Here is a 19,206-nt window from a genome sequence, read left to right on the forward strand (position 1 = left end):
TAGGCTAAGGTATGGGGTCTGCTGACAAAGCCTAGAGATCTTCTGATGTATATATTTATACTGCTCCGTAGCAAGGGGAGGGAGGTCAGACTCTATTGTCTTTTTATGATGACATTTCCCTTTATGACTTATGGACTAGCTGGTAAACTGACTATATTTGTACTATGCATTTTCCTGCTTGTTGTGGCACATATACGGCATGTTAGGGCAAGTTAGTTAAAATAAATATTTTAAACTATTTTATGTCTCTGTCAGATCTTATTGTGGACAAGTGCAAGAGTACGAGCAAAAGGGTGTGTCTTGTTACTGCGATTCCTGAGGGATCTGGGAGTGTTGTGTTCTGGGGTGTCTAATCACTTGTTTCTCTGTGAGTCAGTAGGTGAGTAGGTGAGCAAGTGAGACACTGCAGCTAGTCGGTCCTGGGCTCGTGGGTATAAAGGTGGTAGGAACCAAGGTCCCATAATCTTGCACATAGTTCTGTGTGTGTGCAGAATCCCTGCAACAAGGTTTCATGAACTGCAGTCTGTAGCACTCTCTCATGCATTCAATATACATACTGTGTAAATGTCACATCAGTATTATCAGATTAAAACTCAAGCGCACTGAAACACAGTCATAACACCAATCGCTCTAACTCGCAAATGTTAGACCTATTGCATTGTAAATGCTTGTTACTATTCACAATTCCAGCGAGAGTCCCACGAGATTGTAAAAAAAAGGTAAAAAAATATAAATTTATTTTCTTTACAGTGGTTAGTTCCCTCAGACAACACCTGTCTAAATCTAGGGGACAGCATACCTTTCTGCTGCCCCCTTATATCGTTTATTAGGTTTCGCTTGCGCACAAATCTGTTGTACTTAACATATCTTAAAAGGAGCTTACATCCTGCCCTTACTTCTCATTTGTTGCTTTGCTTGCCACCTAATTTGTCTCCGTTTCTATTGGTTGTTGTATTCTTTTCCGTGTGTTTTCTCTTATCAGTTTCCCATGGCCTAAGTACTCCTTTCCATCCACTTTGGTGGTTGGAACGTCTTTTATAAGGTTTGCCTGCACAGGGTTTACTGACTTCTTTTAATTAGTGTTCTTGTTCAAAGGCTGAGCATATCATACACTGCTCTCGAGGGGCCCTTTGACTCCCCCTCCCCTAATTAAATGCGCTCACTGTAATGTAAATTAGGGGTTTGATGCTCTTGTTGAAATTCTGAGAAAAGGGCTGCAGCCAATTGAAATGTTTGAGCATCATTGCAAATTAGATTAGTAACCAGAAAAGGCAGCAACATTAGAATAATAATGGCTGATCCAGCTCCTTGACAGGCATGACTATTCAGGGATCAATGGGATGGTGCAGGAGCGCGCAGCCAAGATGGCTGTGCCTGAGTGAAGCTCCCGAGCAACGGAGCCGTTCTCCTTCGGTTCTCCTGCCCGGAGTGTGCTGCGGGGCTGCCAGGATTGCCTATCCCTGCACGTGGGGTCCCGGCGCCCGGTGAAACGAACAGTGGCGGCGGGGGCGGCCTCAGCCTGCGCGCCGCCCCCCTTGGGGATCTGACCGGTGAGAAGCGCGGAGAGCGCTTCTCGCGGCGTTCGGCCGCGAGCATCACCCCACGCCGCGGCCTGCCACGAGGCGGCTGGGCCGCACGTCGAGGAGCGGACCGGCCGCGGGAGGACTGAGGACCCGCGAGGGACTCCCCTGGGGCGACGGTGCACCTGACGCCTGCTGCATCGCCTGCGCTGTGCTGACGCCCCCTTCCGCTGTGATCCTGCCAGTCCCGACACCCCAAGACAGCAGGGGCCTGCCGCGGTGGACGGTGGTGGAGGACGTGGCGGACGGAGGCACTGGAGGTGGACATGACGCCTGCACCGCCCAGGGGCCCGGTGAGTGACCTGATGTGGAGGGCCCCTCTCTGGGTGTGAGGCTGTGGAGGGGCCCCCGGCGAGCGCCCGACTGCTGCCCCTTGGAGGCGAAGCGGATCACTGTGGTGGCGGAGGCGACCCTGGCGGCCGCGTTGTGGCCCTACTGCTCGCGCCGATAGGCCTGGATCGGGGTGAGGCGCCCAGGGGACTGACCGCTTGCCTGCTGCTGGACACGGGGGAGTGGCTGCTACGGACCCGACTGAGTGCGGCCTGGCGGACCTTGGCTACTGGTTGCCCACGGCTCGCGGTGCACCTCCCCCGCCGGCGGCGCTGCCCTACGCCCTGACACCCCTGGCGCTGGCCCGACTCGTGACGGTGGGACCGGACCCCCTTCGTTAACGGCGTCTGGTAGTGATTGGAGCCCCGCTCGGCCTCGTGCACCACTGAGCCCTCTGAATGCCATCGGCGCAGCAGCTGGCCATGGGGCGGCTTCGGAACAAGCAGGCTGAGACCAGACTGAGGGCGGACGGCCCTGATGCGACGCCGGGGCGCCCTGTTGTGACCGTGGCGCCGCCTGCATCTACCCTGGAGGCCAAAATGGACGCCATGTTGGCGGCGGTCGACCGGCTGAGCAACACGTTGGAACAAACCCGCACCTCACTGGAGTCCCGAATCGACAAAGTCACGGTTGACTTCACCCTGCTCCACGCCGACCATCGCAGGCTGGCGGACACCGTTGCCGGTCACGGCCAGGCGCTACAGGACGTGCAGCCGATAGTGCGCAATCACTCCGCCACCTTGCAGGACCTGATCGACCGCGTTAACACCCTTGAGGACCGTGCGGAGGATGCGGAGGGCCGCTCTCGGCGCCAGAACATACGCGTTGTGGGCCTGGTGGAGGGCGAGGAAGGGCGGCGACCTGAGCAGTTTGTTGAGGACTGGTTACGAGATATCCTGCCCCCAGGAATGCTCTCCCCGCAGTTCGTGGTGGAGAGGGCGCACAGGGTGCCGATGCGTAAGCCTGTCCCTGGAGCCCGGCCGCGTCCTTTCCTGTTTCGCCTCCTCAACTACCGGGACCGGGACGTGATCCTCCGGGAAACGCGGAAGATGGGTGCCCTTACAATAGGGGGTGGCCCGGTGATGCTGTTCCCAGACTACACTGCGACTGTTCAGAAGCGGAGGAGCAACTACCTGGAGGTGAAACACCAGCTCCGAGAGCTGCACATCCAATACTCGCTGCTGTTCCCCTCGCGCCTCCGGGTGGTCACGAAAGACGAGACACGATTTTTTGATGCCACGTCCGATGTTTGGGACTGGCTGGAGGAAACGGGCCAACATGGTGGCCCCCGGCCCGCGGACCCGGGGCCTGTGGTGCGTAGGGAGAAGAGGCTGAGACGGCGGAGACAGAGGGACCGACGTGGTGGGATGGGGCCGAGTCCCCCGACTGCGCCGAGTCCGGAGAGGATGCGTGTGGAGCGGCTGGAGGCTCTGGAGGCGGTGGCCACCCTGGGGTCTGTGAGCAGCCAGGGGGACGTGGCGGCTCGCATTCACAGTGACACTGAGACTGATCTGTCCTCCTCCCCGTCCATCCTGATTCCGGAAGACCAGGTGTTGCCAGTGGTGACCCCCCAGACAGCCGACCTTCTGGGGTGAACTCTTGTTGGTTTGCACTTTGTCCACTGCAGGTACCCTGGGGTGTCGGGCGGGTTGCTCCGAACTACTCTCGGGGGGGGGGGAGCCTTCTGCCTCTGTTGTCCCCCGGACTGTGGCTTTTGGGGCCCTGTATGCTTCCGTGAGTGGGGCGGGGGGTCGCGGGGCTGGAGGGGTAGTGCGGGTCCCCTTACACATGGGCCGGGGACCGGGGTTTCGGGCCTGTTCTGGTTGCGGGGGAGCGGGGTGATGGCGATCCCCACACACACTCCTCTGGGGAGAGGTTGGGCGATTGGCGGCCCTACAGGCACACGAGGCCCTGACGGGGGTAACATGGGGCTCTTGCAGGCCAGGACCAACGGTATTGCTCTTTAGCCCCTCGTAAACCCATCTTTGATTTGGTAGTTCACAGGCGATTGAGCCTTACATGTTTGGACGAATGCCCGGTTCTGGGGTTCGCCCCTGCGGTTATGGAGTTCCTTTTGTTCATATTGTCTTTACTTTTGCCTCTTTACATTCTGCAGTGTTCTGCAGTTCTCTCACACACCATGTTCTTGCAGCAGGCGATCTGGGTAGCGGTCCTTCTGGTCTTTTTTCCCCCTCCCCTTCCCCGGCCGGCCCGCTTTGGCCGATGAGCCTAGTGTTGTCCGCGCTCTACACCGATGGCTGACACGGCAATAGTCACTTGGAACATTAGGGGCATGCACACACCGGCCCGCCGATATTCTGAGAGGCACAAGATAGGGGTGGCCCTTCTTCAAGAGACACACATGACACGGCTGGAACTGGACAGGCTGCGCGCCCGATGGAGAGGACAGCTTTTCGGGACCACATACTCCGCGCATGCTCGGGGTACGCTGGTTTGGGTACGGGCAGGCACACCCTTCATATGCTCCGAGACGGTGCTTGACCCTGACGGTCGATACACTCTGGTGCGGGGGCGGCTCAATGGGCACCCTGTGCTCCTGGGTTCTATCTACGCCCCGAACGTTGACCAACCGTCGTTCCTTGATCGCCTCTCGGTGGCCCTGACCCCGTATGTGGGTCTTCCCTGGCTGCTAGGTGGGGACTTTAATGCCGTGCTGGACACGAGCCTTGATAGATCCTACCCGCCACTCCGTAGTACACAGGCAGTCTCGAATGCGAGGGACCTTACTGATTGGCTGTCACGGTGGGCCCTTCATGGCGTCTGGCGCACCTTACATCCCACTGACCGGCTCTATTCATATTATTCTGCGGTACATGATCTTCACGTCCGCCTTGACAGGGTGGTGAGCTCTCCGTCGCTGGACCCTTTGATAATCCAGGCGGATTACCTGGGCCGGACTCATTCTGACCACAACCCTCTTAGACTGCGTCTCTGCTGGGACCCGGGGAGACCCCCCATTCCCACTTGGAGCTTGCAACCGGCTGCTCTTGAGGACGCGGAGTTCCGGGCCTCGCTCGGCACGGCGGTCGAACAGTTCTTTGACCTCAATGAGGGCTCGGCGGAGAGCACGTTGACAGAGTGGGACGCGCACAAGGCGGCCATGCGGGGGCACTGTCTGGGGGTGACAGGGAATTTCCGTAAGCATCTTATGTTGCTACTCACCGCTCTGGAAACTCGGCTACTGGCATGCGAACGCCATGGCGAGGGTGGTGGGCGTGACTCGACCCGGCTGGCCCGGCTTCGGGCACGCCATGCTGAGCTGTTGGAGAGGTTGCGCTGCCACAACTACGCTGCCCATTCGGCACGGGTCCACGCCACATCGGACAGGGCGGGGCGATTGCTGGCCTGGCTGATCCGACAGGAATCGGGCTATGCGCCAATAGCCCCCATTCGCGGGTTGGACGGCACGCTGGTGCACACGCAGCGGGAGATCCATCAGATACTCACGGCACACTACAAAGACCTGTACACCTCGGTGGGGCGACGGCAGGCACAGGATCTTGATCTGTTCCTGGGGACCGCCGGCCTCCCCACAATTCCGGATGCCCACCAGGAAACACTGGAGGGTCCCCTCACTCTGGAGGAGATAGGGGACGCGGTGGCCTCACTGGCCTCTGGCAGGGCGCCTGGGCCGGATGGTCTCCCGGCAAAATACTACAAAGCATACCGGGAGTCTCTGGTGCCCCGTCTGCACGCGTTATATCTCACAGCCCTTGAGGAGGCCACCCTGCCAGCCTCCATGAGGGAGGCCTACCTGATCTCTTTCCCCAAGCCGGGGCGTGATCCTACTCATCTAGGGTCCTATCGCCCCCTTGCCCTCCTCAACACCGATTACAAGATCCTGGCCAAGGTCCTAGCGGAGCGGCTGGCCCCCACCGTGCCTGTACTGGTGCACAGGGACCAGAATGGGTTCGTGCCGAAGCGCAGCACTTCGCTTAATCTTCGCCGGTTCTTCCGTGTTGCCGCACACGGTGCACAGCATTGGCCACGGGCGGGTTGCCTAGTGTTAGACCTCGAAAAAGCCTTCGATAGCCTGGAATGGGGCTACCTGGTGGCAGCACTATCGCATTACGGACTAGGCCTTGGGTTTCTGCAAATGGCGGCGCTCCTCTATAAGAACCCTGTGGTCCGGGTGAGAACCGGCCCGTATATTTCCGAGGCCATCTCGGTTGGCCGAGGTACCAGGCAGGGGTGCCCCCTCTCACCCCTCCTTTTTGCGCTTGCCATTGAGCCCTTGGCGGCCACCCTGCAGAGGGTGTTGACGGACGGCATTCCAATGGGCGACGCCACCCACCAGGTCTCCTTGTATGCGGATGACCTCTTGATCTTCGTGCGGGACATGGCGAATATTCCAGGGGACCTTGAACGGGTTCTCACGGAGTTTGCAACGCTTTCCGGGTTAAGGGTGAACGCAGCCAAATCGTGTCTTTACCCGTTCCGTGATGATGCCCTGGATCCTCGGTTTCAGCTGGGGGGTGTGCCTGTCCGGACACCTTCCGTTACCTGGGTATTCAGGTGTACCGGCGACCCGCTGACTTAGTGGAGGGTAACTTGGGCAAGGCGGTGACGGCGATCAGGGCCCAGATGCGTTTCTGGGGCACCCTCCCCCTTGCGGTCACGGGTCGCATTGCACTGGTCAAAATGGTGGCCCTGCCCAGACTCCTCTACTATGTTGCTAACCTGCCGACCTACATCCCGGCGTCCTTTTTTGCCGCCTTGGAGCGCTCCCTTCGGCGATTTTGTGTGGGGCACCGCACGCCACAGAGTGGCGCTCTCTAAGTTGTACCTCCCCACGGGTCAGGGGGGACTCGCGATGCCCTGCTTTGCGCACTATTACCTAGCAGCACAGCTGCAATGGGTGGCCAGGTGGTTGGCCGACCGGGAGAGGGATGACACGGCATCCATGGAGCCACCACTCCCCCTGACGGATATTATCGCGTTGTTCCACCCGACGGCCAGAGTGGTCAAGCCGGGGCCCCTTCTAGTGGCGGTGGCCTGTAAGTGCTATCGGCGTGCCCTCTACTTGACTCGGTCGCATACCCCATATGCCCCTGCCACGCCGATTGAGGGTTCACCTAGCGGTCGAGGGATATTGCGCTCGGCAGAGCTTGCCGACTGGCACGCGGTGGATATTTGTACGCTGGGGGACCTCTACCACGATGGTGCGCTTATACCGTTCGCTCAACTGGCGGAGGAGACGGGGTTAGCGGCCGGTCAGTTCCTCCGTCACCGCTCGCTAATCGCGACGCTGACGAGTCGGTGGGGTGCTCTTCAGGAGGAACCGGCACAACACCTCATGATGCGGTACCTCCACGTCATGGGACGGGGCGGTCACATGATTCGCTGGTTCGCGGCCTCCTTGCGCACGGTGGTGGCGGCGGACCTGTCTCCATTGCGGGGTAAATGGGAAGTGGATCTGGACCGCCCCATGACCGACAAGGAATGGAGGGATACGCTACGGGGGCCCACACGGGTCCCCAGGAACCTACGGTTTCGCCAAATCCAGTACTTCATACTGCACAGAGCATATCTCACTCCCGACTCCATCAATCGCTATTTCCACCGGGCGGACGCTGAATGCCCACGCTGCAAGGCTCTGGATGCTGGACTGGTGCACATGTTATGGAGCTGTCCAGCGCTCGACTCATACTTGCGGACGGTGCATGGAGCGTTACGTACTTGCGTCGGTCCGCTGGCGCGGCGGGACTGGCCAGCCTGTCTGTTGCACTTGTTTCGCAGAACTCCCCCCGCGAAGGTTGCCTGATTGTGGCGAAGCGGTTAATTACTAAGCGCTGGAAGGCGGCTGAACCCCCTCGGGCGCAGGCGTGGCGGCGTTCCCTGCTAGTGTGGGCGGGGGCGGAGGGTACGGCTCTCTTGCGAGAGGAAACGTTAGGCCTCAGACGCACACCCATAGCGAATCAATGGGACGTACACTTGCAGGTCCTGATGCAGCTGGATGGGGATGCCCTGGGACTCTGTGGGACACATCCTGCGGAGCCACTTCCTGGAGGGGAGGGGAATGGAGGTGAGACTGGGAGACCCACTCTGGGGATTGGCGGGGAGGTCCTAGCCGAACCGGGCGGATGTGCGGACAATGACAATTGCCTTTCATAGAACGATATGTCACGGGGGATGGGGGGGGCCGGGTCTGGGGGGGGGGGATGGACTGGGGGGGGGGGGGTATCCTGAGGGTCGTATGGTCTAAGATCGAACCTGCTGCTGTTGTTCTGTTGGGCTTCTGTTGTTTAACCTGTTTTCTTTTACCCCATTTCGGTTGTTCCATGAATCTGTTCAAATGCGGGCGGTGGCCCTGACACTTATCAGTTTGCATTACTCTACGCCTCGTAGTGGCGATGGATCCTGCGGCTCACCACATTCACAATTGGCGGATACTCCTCCGAGTACCAGACTCATTGCCTGTGGGACATTACATTTATGATGTATGCTATGTCTATATTAACAAATGCTAATAAGCAGATTTCATATTAATCAATGGGATGGTGCAAGTTCCAAAGCCCCCCGTGAGAGGCATGGACAGATGTCAACCTACAGATGCGACTTCAGCGAGGGCTTTAAATGATTTTAATTCAGTAAATGGCAGGAAATTAGGGAGTATCAGTCTGTCATGGTAAAAGACAAGAATACACTGAAAGTTTTTTCAGTTCTTTTTACAGCACAAAATTAGATGGGGATCAACCCTCTTCCCTGGTTGTCCAAGTGTTACACTTTTAGAAAGAAGGGGGCTGGGTGGGGGTCTTAGACTGTGTGTGCCTTCAAGCCAACAAATATGCTTGCTATTTAGGCATCTTTCGCTCCTATGGTTAATAAACCATCTCTACATTCCAATTAGTTCCTTCATGCATTAGAATTCATACAGTATCAATCTATTTCCGCATGTCAGACCTTGGGAGGTGCCAAAGGCAGGGAAGTTCAGCTCGTACATCTCCCGCCCTTTGTTTTTAGAATAAGTACTTTCTAATTGAATTAAGGAAAGCCTTTGAACAGTGAAAGTAAACTACAAGATGAAGCCATCAGAAAAAAAAATATTCAAGCCAACAACATTTGAAAGAGTTGACAAACAGTTTTGCTCTCACATAGGGTGTACCTCGCTGCAAGGACATTCTCTGCCAGTATCTGCATTTTATCTAGAACTTTGTTGCTGTAAAGATTTTGGGAAGTTATCCTAATCCAGACGTTGCACTGTGTTTCATTTGGTGACATATTTATTAAATCAAAAAGGAAAATGGGATAGTCCTTAGTCGCAGCCAGTGGTTTAGGCACTCATCGGTTTCTCATTACTGAGAACTATAGAATTAATAAATTACTCAGTCACATCTAATGGAGTGCATCGGGCTACTTGCATGCTTTAATTTAGCTTCTTATTAATATGCATGTTTAATACCTTGCTAATGAGGTATTTTATGGCCGATCAATCTAAGACCAAATATTTTCTCTCATCTTTGTTTCCACTTGGTCAAGTTTTTGTATTATCTACTAGTGGATTGCCGCTGTAATCCATTAAATGTATGCCACACTAAATACGTCTGTTAACAAGCGGAGACAAGTGAGCTATCGGCCACGATCCTTGATTTGTCAAATGTTTGGGGTGGTATAGCAGTTAAATCAGGTGGCCTTCACCTGAATTCAGAGGGTGACTGCAGAGCAAGTTATATCTGAGTAGGAAGATAAGGAAAATAAAATACTAGGCAGAGCTACTGAACGTAAGCCAATATCTCACTGTAGCAGATACTAAGCTCCTCAAGTATATTACCCAGAATCCTACACTTACTTGTCCCAGATATGAGGCCAATATAAAGTTTTTTTTTTAATTGACTTGATGTCACTAATTTTCCATTTCTAACAGCCCTGTAATGCCAGGTGCTCTTGTTATGTAGTGACTTGACATTGGTTACTCAGTGGCTACCCAGATGTTAGCATTAAGCTTTTTACCTACTGTAGTATAATTTTAGCTTGAAAACAACTTCATATTATCAGGTTATGTTTTGCTATGTTATCGGTTTGAAAGTCTACTGATACATATATTGTGTACTCATGCAACTTGTATGAGTGCTTAGTATGCTGGACAGTTCAGGATGGACTGTAACTGCACTTCTTGGGGCACTTTGAAATGTGATGATCTCGTCCCTATACCTTTTCCTACTCCTATTTTCTTTCCACTGCCCTCCATGAATGTTCTTGACTTTGAGATCTTTCGGCTCTTGTTTTTATCTCTTCATCTTCTTTATATAACGTTAGTTGTTTGGGCCAATCCATGTCTGTCAGAGCTATATTATCATTCTAAGCCAGTGGGGGGGAGTCCTTCTTATGACAGTGTTACTTCTCCCTCATCTCTTCTCGTTCCTGTATTCCTGAATTCATAGGAGTAGTCAACAAAAAGGAGACACCCTACTACAAGAATAGGGACAGGGTGAATAAACTCTGGAAAATAAAAGTGTCCCTGCTAAAGGGTGCAGTATAACGAAGATTAAAAATCACATTAGGAATAAACTCATCAACAATATCAAAAACAATACAAACAGGGATAATACAAAAAATAAATAAAAATGTTTAATAATAAGATACGTCAAACAAATACAATAAAAAATTCTTAAAATGTATTATAAAGATTAAAAACAAATTTTATACATGAACATACATATCCTCATCATATTTTTAGAAAACACAGCAGACGCAGCGTTTCCGTGAGTGGACAGATGTTCACCTTCTTCAGGACAGTTTTCTAAGTAATAGAAACAATTCATTATTTATACATTTTTTGTTGTTTTGCTGACGTACCAAATACAGATATTAAAAAATTCTATTTATCCCTATTAACTCTATATTAACAATTATCTATTACAGTTTATCTAAACATAAGCAGTGCATATAACATTATTGCAGTGTGCAATTAATATTTAGACATCCAGAATTACATTGACAAAATACTCGTAGTTCATTTATTTTTATACTACATGGTATGTTACATAGATTATTATTAATACATCACATTTGGTATATAACATCCCTACCTCTAATGTATGGAGGACTGTTAGTCTTCCTTATTGGTAATTATTCATTATTCATATCGGGAAAGAAGGGATCTTGATGATGTCCCAAAGTTTAAAACCTATACATCACCCAACAAAGGAGATGAGAAACACAGATATAAAGACATTGTTTAGAAAATAGCCTAATTCCATAATTATAATTTTGGAAGGGTTGTATGATATACACATACCGCTAGGTAATTGCCCATAGGGTATAGAGATTGTTCGTTGGAGCCACCGTCTAGTTATTTCTATAAACCATAGGTTCTCTAAATATAACAAACAAAATAATTAGTCCCATGTACTGAAACCAGTACCCCAATTGGGCATATTCTATTTTGAATACTCAAACAAGCATTAAATTGTCTTACGATTCTGTAGTTAAAAATGTTCGCCTGTCGTAGATCCTGTACCCGCCAGATAGACGAGTCGCAAGTGGATGCAGACCCAAGGTATAGTCAGTTACCCTAATGTAGGTTTTTACACTGTTCATGAGGAAAACAATGTATATAGAATGCATTCAACTACAATTTGCAATTATTTATTTATTACCAAAATTATCTTGTTTGTAAATTTTTTTTTTACCTGAATGTAATTTGTCTTTTGGCCAAATCTACAGGGCTCATAGCAGGCCTGTAAGGGTAAAGCATAAGTTATTGGCCAAACTGTTGTCACCATCTATTTGTAAGAACTTTCTTATTATTGGCTATATTATCCCAAATTTTTCCCACCTCTAATGAATTCATAAATGTGGTATAGTTGTATCCAGGACATAACACGTGTAATCCACTGTTCTACGCTTATATCGTTTCTCTCGCCTATATTAATAATAATCTGTGTAACATACCATGTAGTATAAAAATAAATGAACTATGAGTATTTTGTCAATGTAATTCTGGATGTCTAAATATTAATTGCATACTGCAATAATGTTCTATGCACTGCTTATGTTTAGATAAACTGTAATAGATAATTGTTAATATAGAGTTATTGGGGATATTTTTAATTTTTTAATATCTGTATTTGGTACGTCCGCAAAACAACAAAAATTTTATAAATAATGAATTGTCTCTATTACTTAGAAAACTGTCCTGAAGACGGTGAACATCTGTCCACTCACCGAAACGCTGTGTCGACTGTGTTTTCTAAAAATATGATGTTGATATGTCTGTTCATGTATCAAATTTTATACATTTTTTGTATTATCCCTGTTTGTATTGTTTTTGATATTGTTGATGAGTTTATTCCTAATGTGATTTTTAATCTTGGTTATACTGCACCCTTTAGCAGGGACTCTTTTGTTTTCCTGCATTCATAAACAATACCATGTTTTTGCCATTGTTAAACTATTCGTTCCATTAGTCAACTAGCCTGCCTTTATCACACCCCTCTCACTTTTCCCCAGTCCAGATCTCTATCCCCATTTTTAAGTTTTGGCTGCAGACCGTTTTAGCTGTCTGGTGGTCAGATCTGTTGCTTGCGATATACATAGAGGGGGCTTTGGGTCAACCCATTGCTTATGTCTGGATTAGTATGTTGTTTAGTTCAGTTGTCTTCTCTTGGTTCAATGGGTTTCTTGCTTGTTTTTATTGTTCTACCAAGGAATATTTTTGTCTCCCATTGTTCTGATTGGTTTACTTGTTTCCTTCCACTGCTGATGTTGCTTGCATTTAGGGGAATCATTTTTTTTTTTTTTTTAAGCACTCCACGTTTGTGCATGTTTTTTTGATCTCCCCCTGGTTGTACATTGCTTCCCCTGCCTAACCCATCCCACTCATTTAGGTTTCGCCTGCACAGCACAGAATTCTATTGTATGTAATGTAAATCTTAAAAGGGGCTTACATCACACCCTTGTTTTAATTTTTACTGTTCTTGCCCCTTACTTTTCTTCCGTTTCTATTGGGTGTAGCATACTATTTCCCGTTATTCCTCTGCGTTTCTCTTATCAGAGTCCTGTGGCCCAAGTACTGTTTTCATCCACTTTAGTGGAACTTCTTTTAATCGTGTCTGCACCTCTCCATGCTTTTTGGGAAGCCAACGCTCTGATTGCAGTGTGCTCTCGCCAATCCCCTCGGGCAGAAGCAGTGACCCATTCTAGTGCTCCCTTTTGTTTGCAAACCGAGCAGTACACTCACTAGTCCCTCCCACCCCCCGCGCCCCCCCCCCCCCCCCGGGCCAAACCAGGGACCCACACTAGTGCTCCCTTTGGTTTGCACACAGAGCAATTCGTGAAGTAACAGCAGCCAGCGTGAACGCCGCATCAGAGGCTGGTGCTTATTTTATTATTATACTTTTCCTGCCTCAGTGATCACAGATACAGGTCTGTGTTCCAACTGGTAACATGCTACTTTATTTGCCTTCCTATTAGGAAAAAGCCGAAATTCATGTTTCTTGCTCTTAGTCCGCAACTTAAGCGCCGGTCTTATCTTATGGATATGCACTTGGCTTCTGATACGTCCAAACATGATTGAGAGTGGCACTCTACTACAAAGCGTCCGATCTTTAACTCCTTTCAGCTAATCGTTTCTCCAGCACTGTTGTTGTTTTAGTGTTCAGATGTAATGGAGGAGAAAGTACACAAGCTTCAAGAAGTCATTCCAAAAACATGCCATATTAGCCTGTAGTAATTATACTTAGCATTATTGCTGCCCTTGCACATACATTCCAATTTTGTCACAAACTGATCTTTTTGTGTTCGCGTGCATTTCAACCATTACAAGAAGTTGAGCCAACGCCAAGACTCAAACCCGACTCACCAGCTCCAGGGTCTGGTGGTATCCTTTTTTTTACATTTTTTTTTTATTAGTTCAATTTTGATAGAGATTTCAAGCTGCAGATTCCTTACCTTTTGAATATTTCCAAAGTGTCAGATTTGATATGGAAACATTTGAGCAGTACCTCTACATGCCGGTAGGTGGGGTTATGCAGCTCTACACTGACTCATTCTGTTCCGTAAATGATGTGCTGAGCGAGCCTATATAGGCTCCACTCCTGCTCACTGACATTAGTTCTTTTCTTTTCATGCCACCAAACACTGATAAGGATCTACCTCTCCTGTTTTTGAGACCCTTACCTCGCTCAAAGTATTTGTTTTGAAGTGTGCAAGGTATATGTCACCTCACAAAATAACAGGTTTTAAACCCTGTAAGTACGGTTGCAAAAATGTCTGTGACAGATCCTCACAAAGAGGAAGACTCGGTGACAACTCCAATACATGTGAAAGTCTGGTCCTGGTCCCGTTTGAGTTCCAGAAGTCATTTCAGGGGTTGGTCTTAGATGCAGACTTCATCAACACTTGTAGACCAGGCCCCAATTTTCCCCTCTGACGTAGAGTCATGCCTGATCGAAGACTAGCCCTGCTGCCATCGGGGCTCCATTCCTCCTTATTGATCTGCCTCCACAACAACAGGATACCCTGAATTCCCTATTTGGCACGTATTTGGATAACATTTACGATGTGGGTGATGAAATTGGCCAACCTTATCACAAAGAGAATTGGTATGATGACATGCAGGAGGCTAATGGCCTGAGTCTGGTCTCTTCTAGCCCCTTGACCCCTCCATGGAGGAGAGTGCTTCCTACACCATGGTTATGCGTAGGGTGGCTGAAGTCTTTGCTCTCCAGGTCCCCACCTTGGATGTCAAGACCAGTGTTCTTACGGAGGTTCTTCAGCCAAGGCAGACATCTACTGAGCCCATCTTAGCATTTAACAAGGTCCTTATGGATACTTCGTTTGGGGCACAGGCCAAACATCGCTTGCCCCCACCCCCTCATCACCCCAGTCAGCCACCAAATTGGACAACACCACCATCCCGGCATCGGCAACTCTGTCTTTATCTCTAAACACCCCTCACCTGAAAGTTTAGTGATGCAGGCATCAGCAAACAAGACTAATTCCTACTCATTCCTGCCAGCTCCCACTCTGATAGGGAGTTGAAAGGGCTGGAGACGTTCGGTAAGTAGGTTTTTTCATCTACCAGTTTGGCAATTAGGTCAATGAATGCCAGATGCCTGCTGGGGTTCTAGCCTCACACCCTTTGGGACTCAGTGGGTCAAATCCTCCCAGGTGACCTCCAACTGGTCCCTCGCCTAGACCATCTGCATGGTTGTGACACAGCCAAGTTCAAAATGTGTTGTGGCTTGGACACCACCAGTTCCATTGGGCAGTGCATTGGCACTGGTGTCTTAATTCACCATCACACTTGGCAGTGGTCCACTCTTTTTTTAGTCATCCATCATGAACCTGCTGTTCAACAGGACTCAGCTGTACAGGGCAAGGCACACTCTGCTCTTGAGCTGTTCATAGAGAGCGGGGTAATGGCACTCTCCCTCAGCTTATGTGCCCCTTTTCGTCAGTTGCTTCAGCCCTACCGTTGCTTTCATGACTTCAGCAGAGGTACCCCATACTGCCAGTCAGTCCAACTCCAGCACCCTGAGTTTCAGTGAGGTAGACTCTGAGTCTTCTGGGACTGATGGCCTCCTGCATTCTGCTGGTCAAGCATACCAGGTGACATATACAGGCTCTGCATCTGAAGTCTCAATGGGCCCACCTTCAAGAGGACCATCTACATCATGTTGAAAGAGTTCCATCCATCAATCCATCAATGGGAGACTGGTACAGGTGCTTAAGGACAGTCAATCAGTCAATCAATATGGATTTGTAAAGTGCAGCTAATCACCCAACTGGGTATTAATGCTCCTGTAGGTCCCGGAGGCTCACTCAAAGAGCCTAGTCTTGATATGAAAGCCAGGAGAAAGCAATAAGAATTAGGGAAAAGGAGGGGAAGGCACTGACAAAACAGAGGAAAATTAAGGAGAAGTCAGTGAAAACAAAGGAGAAGCAAGGAGAAGGTGCTAAAAAAATGAGGGTAAAAGCTTAAAGAAAGCAGTGAAAACGAGGGAAAAGCTAGGAGAAGGCACTCAAAAAATAGGGGAAGAAGCAAAGAGAATGCAGTGATAACAAGGGGAAAGCGAGGCTAAGGCACTCAGAAAATATGGGAAGAAGCAAGAGAAAGGAGTGAAAATTAGAGAAAAGCAAGGAGAAATCACTCAAAAAAAATGGGACAAAAGCATGGAAAAGACCGGTCGCGGACCCTCTGCCAGGAGGCCCTGGCCTCTGGAAATGACTGGACAACCAGGAATGTCCCTGGCAGGACAGGTGAATTCCAGGGTGGATGAGCTCGGCTGTCGCCACCTAAGCGGATCACAAGTCGCAGTTGTATCCAGAGGTGGTGCAAAGTCTCTTGCGTGAATGGGAAGAACCTTGGCACTATCTGTTCTCGCAATGTAAGCACTTTTGCATGTTAGAATTTCCAAGGCGTCTCTTGATCGCAGACTTGTTCCTTCTAGTGTGGCATTCGGAACTCCTGTATGCCATTCAGACAACACCACTGTTGCCCAGAGTTTTCAAGAAGATCTGGACAGACCGAGATCAAGGCATCCATGTGGCCCCATATTGGGCATGAATAGTGTGGTATCTACAACTCCTGGGCTTGAGCATCTGTAATCCGATCAGGCTACTCCTCTGGGATTATCTGCTGTCACAGCAGCAGGGCATGGTTTGGGCCTTTCGTAATCTCCACCTTCATGCTTGGAGATTGACCGGCGATAGCTGACACCTTCGACCTTCCTCTAAAGTTGGTTGATGTCATCTTGACAGCCAGATCTCCCTCGACAAAAACTGTATATGCTTTTTGTTGGGACATATTTGTGGCTTGGTGCTATATTTGGCAGATAGATCCTTCCAGGCGAAGTTATCTGATGTTGTGTTATTTGTTTTGTCCCTACCCCAGCAAAGCTTTGCTGGGGGCACAGTTAAAGGGTACCTTTTGGGGTTTTTGCGGTTGCCAGATCAGCCCTCATTTTTAAAGTCCCCAGTTGTTATGCTCTTTTTGAAAAGTTTACAACATTTGTTTCCTCCCTCTCCCTTTGTCATGCCCCAGTAGGACCTTAATTAGGTTCTTATTTTTCTGATGTGCACTTCCTTTAAGCTGCTTCACAGCTGCTCCTTGCGACTTCTCACTCTCAAGGCAGTGTTCCTCATCACCATAACATTGGTGCAGGGTTTACAGGCTCCCTGTCATTTTGCCATACACCACCTTTTTCCCCAGCAAATTGATCTTGTGGACTTGGGCATTATTCTTGCCTACGGTTGTGAAACTGTTTCACATCAGACAGAACATCAGCTTTCTGGCGTTCTATGGTCTCTCTCACTCCTCTAATGAACACTGGTTGGACGATTAGTGCTGTTAGTGGGGTTCTGCAAGGCTCTGCAGAAGATTACCGTCTTCCACTGGATCATGCTCTGCATTAAGATCTGGTACTCATTGGCCAAAAAGTAGCCTCCCAAAGAACTGCTTGCTGATTCTTTCAGAGCCACAGCTGCTACCACTGTGTTGGGATGCAGATCCCTGACCTGGACATTTGCCTGGTGGCTACATGGGGGACCCTCCATACATTCACGAAGTACTAATGTCTGGACAGTCAGCTTCACCGAGAGGGACATTTTTCCCACTCAGTCCTGCAAGACTTTATCTGAGATCATCCACAAACACATGTAACTGCTTTGAGATCTATTCAGAAAGTGAGGAATCTGTGGCTAGAAACCTCTATCAGAACAAATTACTGGCCTTCTGTAATACTCCTTTTGGTAAAGACTCTATCTAGCCACAGATTGCTCACTGACCTTCCTATCCTTGCCGTTCTCTGGTTAGATTTAATCCCTTGGTAAAATCCTGTGTTTAGGAATCTGCACACTGGTCATACCAATTTGCTTTTAGGGCTCTATTTTTGGTGGTGCAGACACTCTTGAAAGCAACTGACATCAACACTCTGGAGTGGCACCGATATAGGCTCCACACATCATTTCAGGTGAAGAATGACCTGGTATGTAGGGGTACTGCTACAAAGTTTCAGGATCCAGTCTGATGCCTGGGGGAATACTCAAAAAGTGACGAATCGGCAGCTAGAGAGTCTCAAACAGAAAGAGCCTTTCCCAATGTAAGTAACTTGTTCTTAAAGACCAAGTTTCTGTTCCTCTTAACTACTGGTCTGCCGCCTGCCCCTAACAAAGGTATTTTTGTTTGCCGTATTATCTGCTTTTTAAGCAGTAGTCACAGAAAAGATGAAATGTTACTCATTCAGAATTTTGACTGTTAGATGTGAAGCTATAGTTGCATAACTCATCTACCCATAACAATTCCATCAGTCCTTTTTCTTTGATAGGAGTTGACGTAGAATCCCGTTTCAAGTTTGGGTGGACACCTTTGATGTATGCTGCTAGTGTTGCGAATCTGGAAATGGTCCGTCTTCTCCTCGACAGGGGTGCTAATGCAAGCTTTGATAAGGGTGAGTTGAATCTAATATTAACTTAAGCATTTTCTTGTATGTTCATCCACTAATGTCTTTGCTAGCACATTACAAGAACCCTCTTAAAAACGGTGAACATATTAAGTGATGCTAGATGGAACACATTCAGTCTTGCTGTTCAATGACAATGTCTCCCCTTATCTCAAGGACTCCTCCACAATTCCGCCCAGCGTGGCGCACACACATTTCATAACTTTGGACAAGTCTCGGGATTGAGAGTAACCTGTCAGAAATCGTGCTTGTGTCGTGAGTTTCCTTTAGGGCCAACTTAGTTCTCCCTTATTATAGCCTAACTGCCAGTTGTAGGCTGATTTGAACACATTACACTCTGCACATTTATTTTTGAGCCACAATATTGTAGCTAAACACTGTATATGTTATTGGTTCTTCTCTCTGGGACTATGTCTGAACATCTCGTACAAGGTCAAACAACACTGTTCCCTGTCTTCTGTGCTTGACTAGCAATGTAGCTTGGCATTCAGACACAACATACATACACATATGCTATTTTCAAAAAGACACCTCATATCATATACACAGAGACGTGCCATTTGACAACAGAGCGGGGAATTCTTGCACAGGAGAGGCCTGAGACGGACGTGCCAGCCTTGCGCAACCTGAGATGCAGATTACCTAACAGTAACACAAGGTATCGGGTTTGGTTCTAATCCCAGAGATTTATGATATCACTGTGCCCACAGAGAGGCAGATATATCTTCAAATATGTTAGGGCTTCTCGTTGTAAACAGTTTACTTGTGATGTTTCTCCTTTTGCTGGCATGCATATATTTTATATTCACAGCGCAGTTGTTTTATGATAGAGCACGATAGTTTCACTAAATATTGTAAACTGTTTATGT

The 19,206-nt window shown here is 49.1% G+C and overlaps 1 protein-coding gene across 3 annotated transcripts in view; it reads left to right on the forward strand.

The window, feature by feature from the left end:
• Positions 1-19,206, forward strand: part of ASZ1 (ankyrin repeat, SAM and basic leucine zipper domain containing 1) — a 1,654,265-nt gene that overhangs the window by 222,651 nt on the left and 1,412,408 nt on the right. For all 3 annotated transcript variants that reach the window (XR_014981315.1, XM_085653129.1, XM_085653130.1), the window contains exon 3: positions 18,203-18,325. Coding sequence is in view for 2 of the 3 variants with exons in the window: in XM_085653129.1 (XP_085509255.1) it covers positions 18,203-18,325 (123 nt within the window). In the remaining variant the exon portion in view is untranslated. The remainder of the gene's footprint in view (positions 1-18,202; positions 18,326-19,206) is intronic.

The sequence above is a fragment of the Triturus cristatus genome, chromosome 4_1, assembly GCF_964204655.1.
Source record: "Triturus cristatus chromosome 4_1, aTriCri1.1, whole genome shotgun sequence".
Lineage (NCBI taxonomy): Eukaryota > Metazoa > Chordata > Amphibia > Caudata > Salamandridae > Triturus > Triturus cristatus.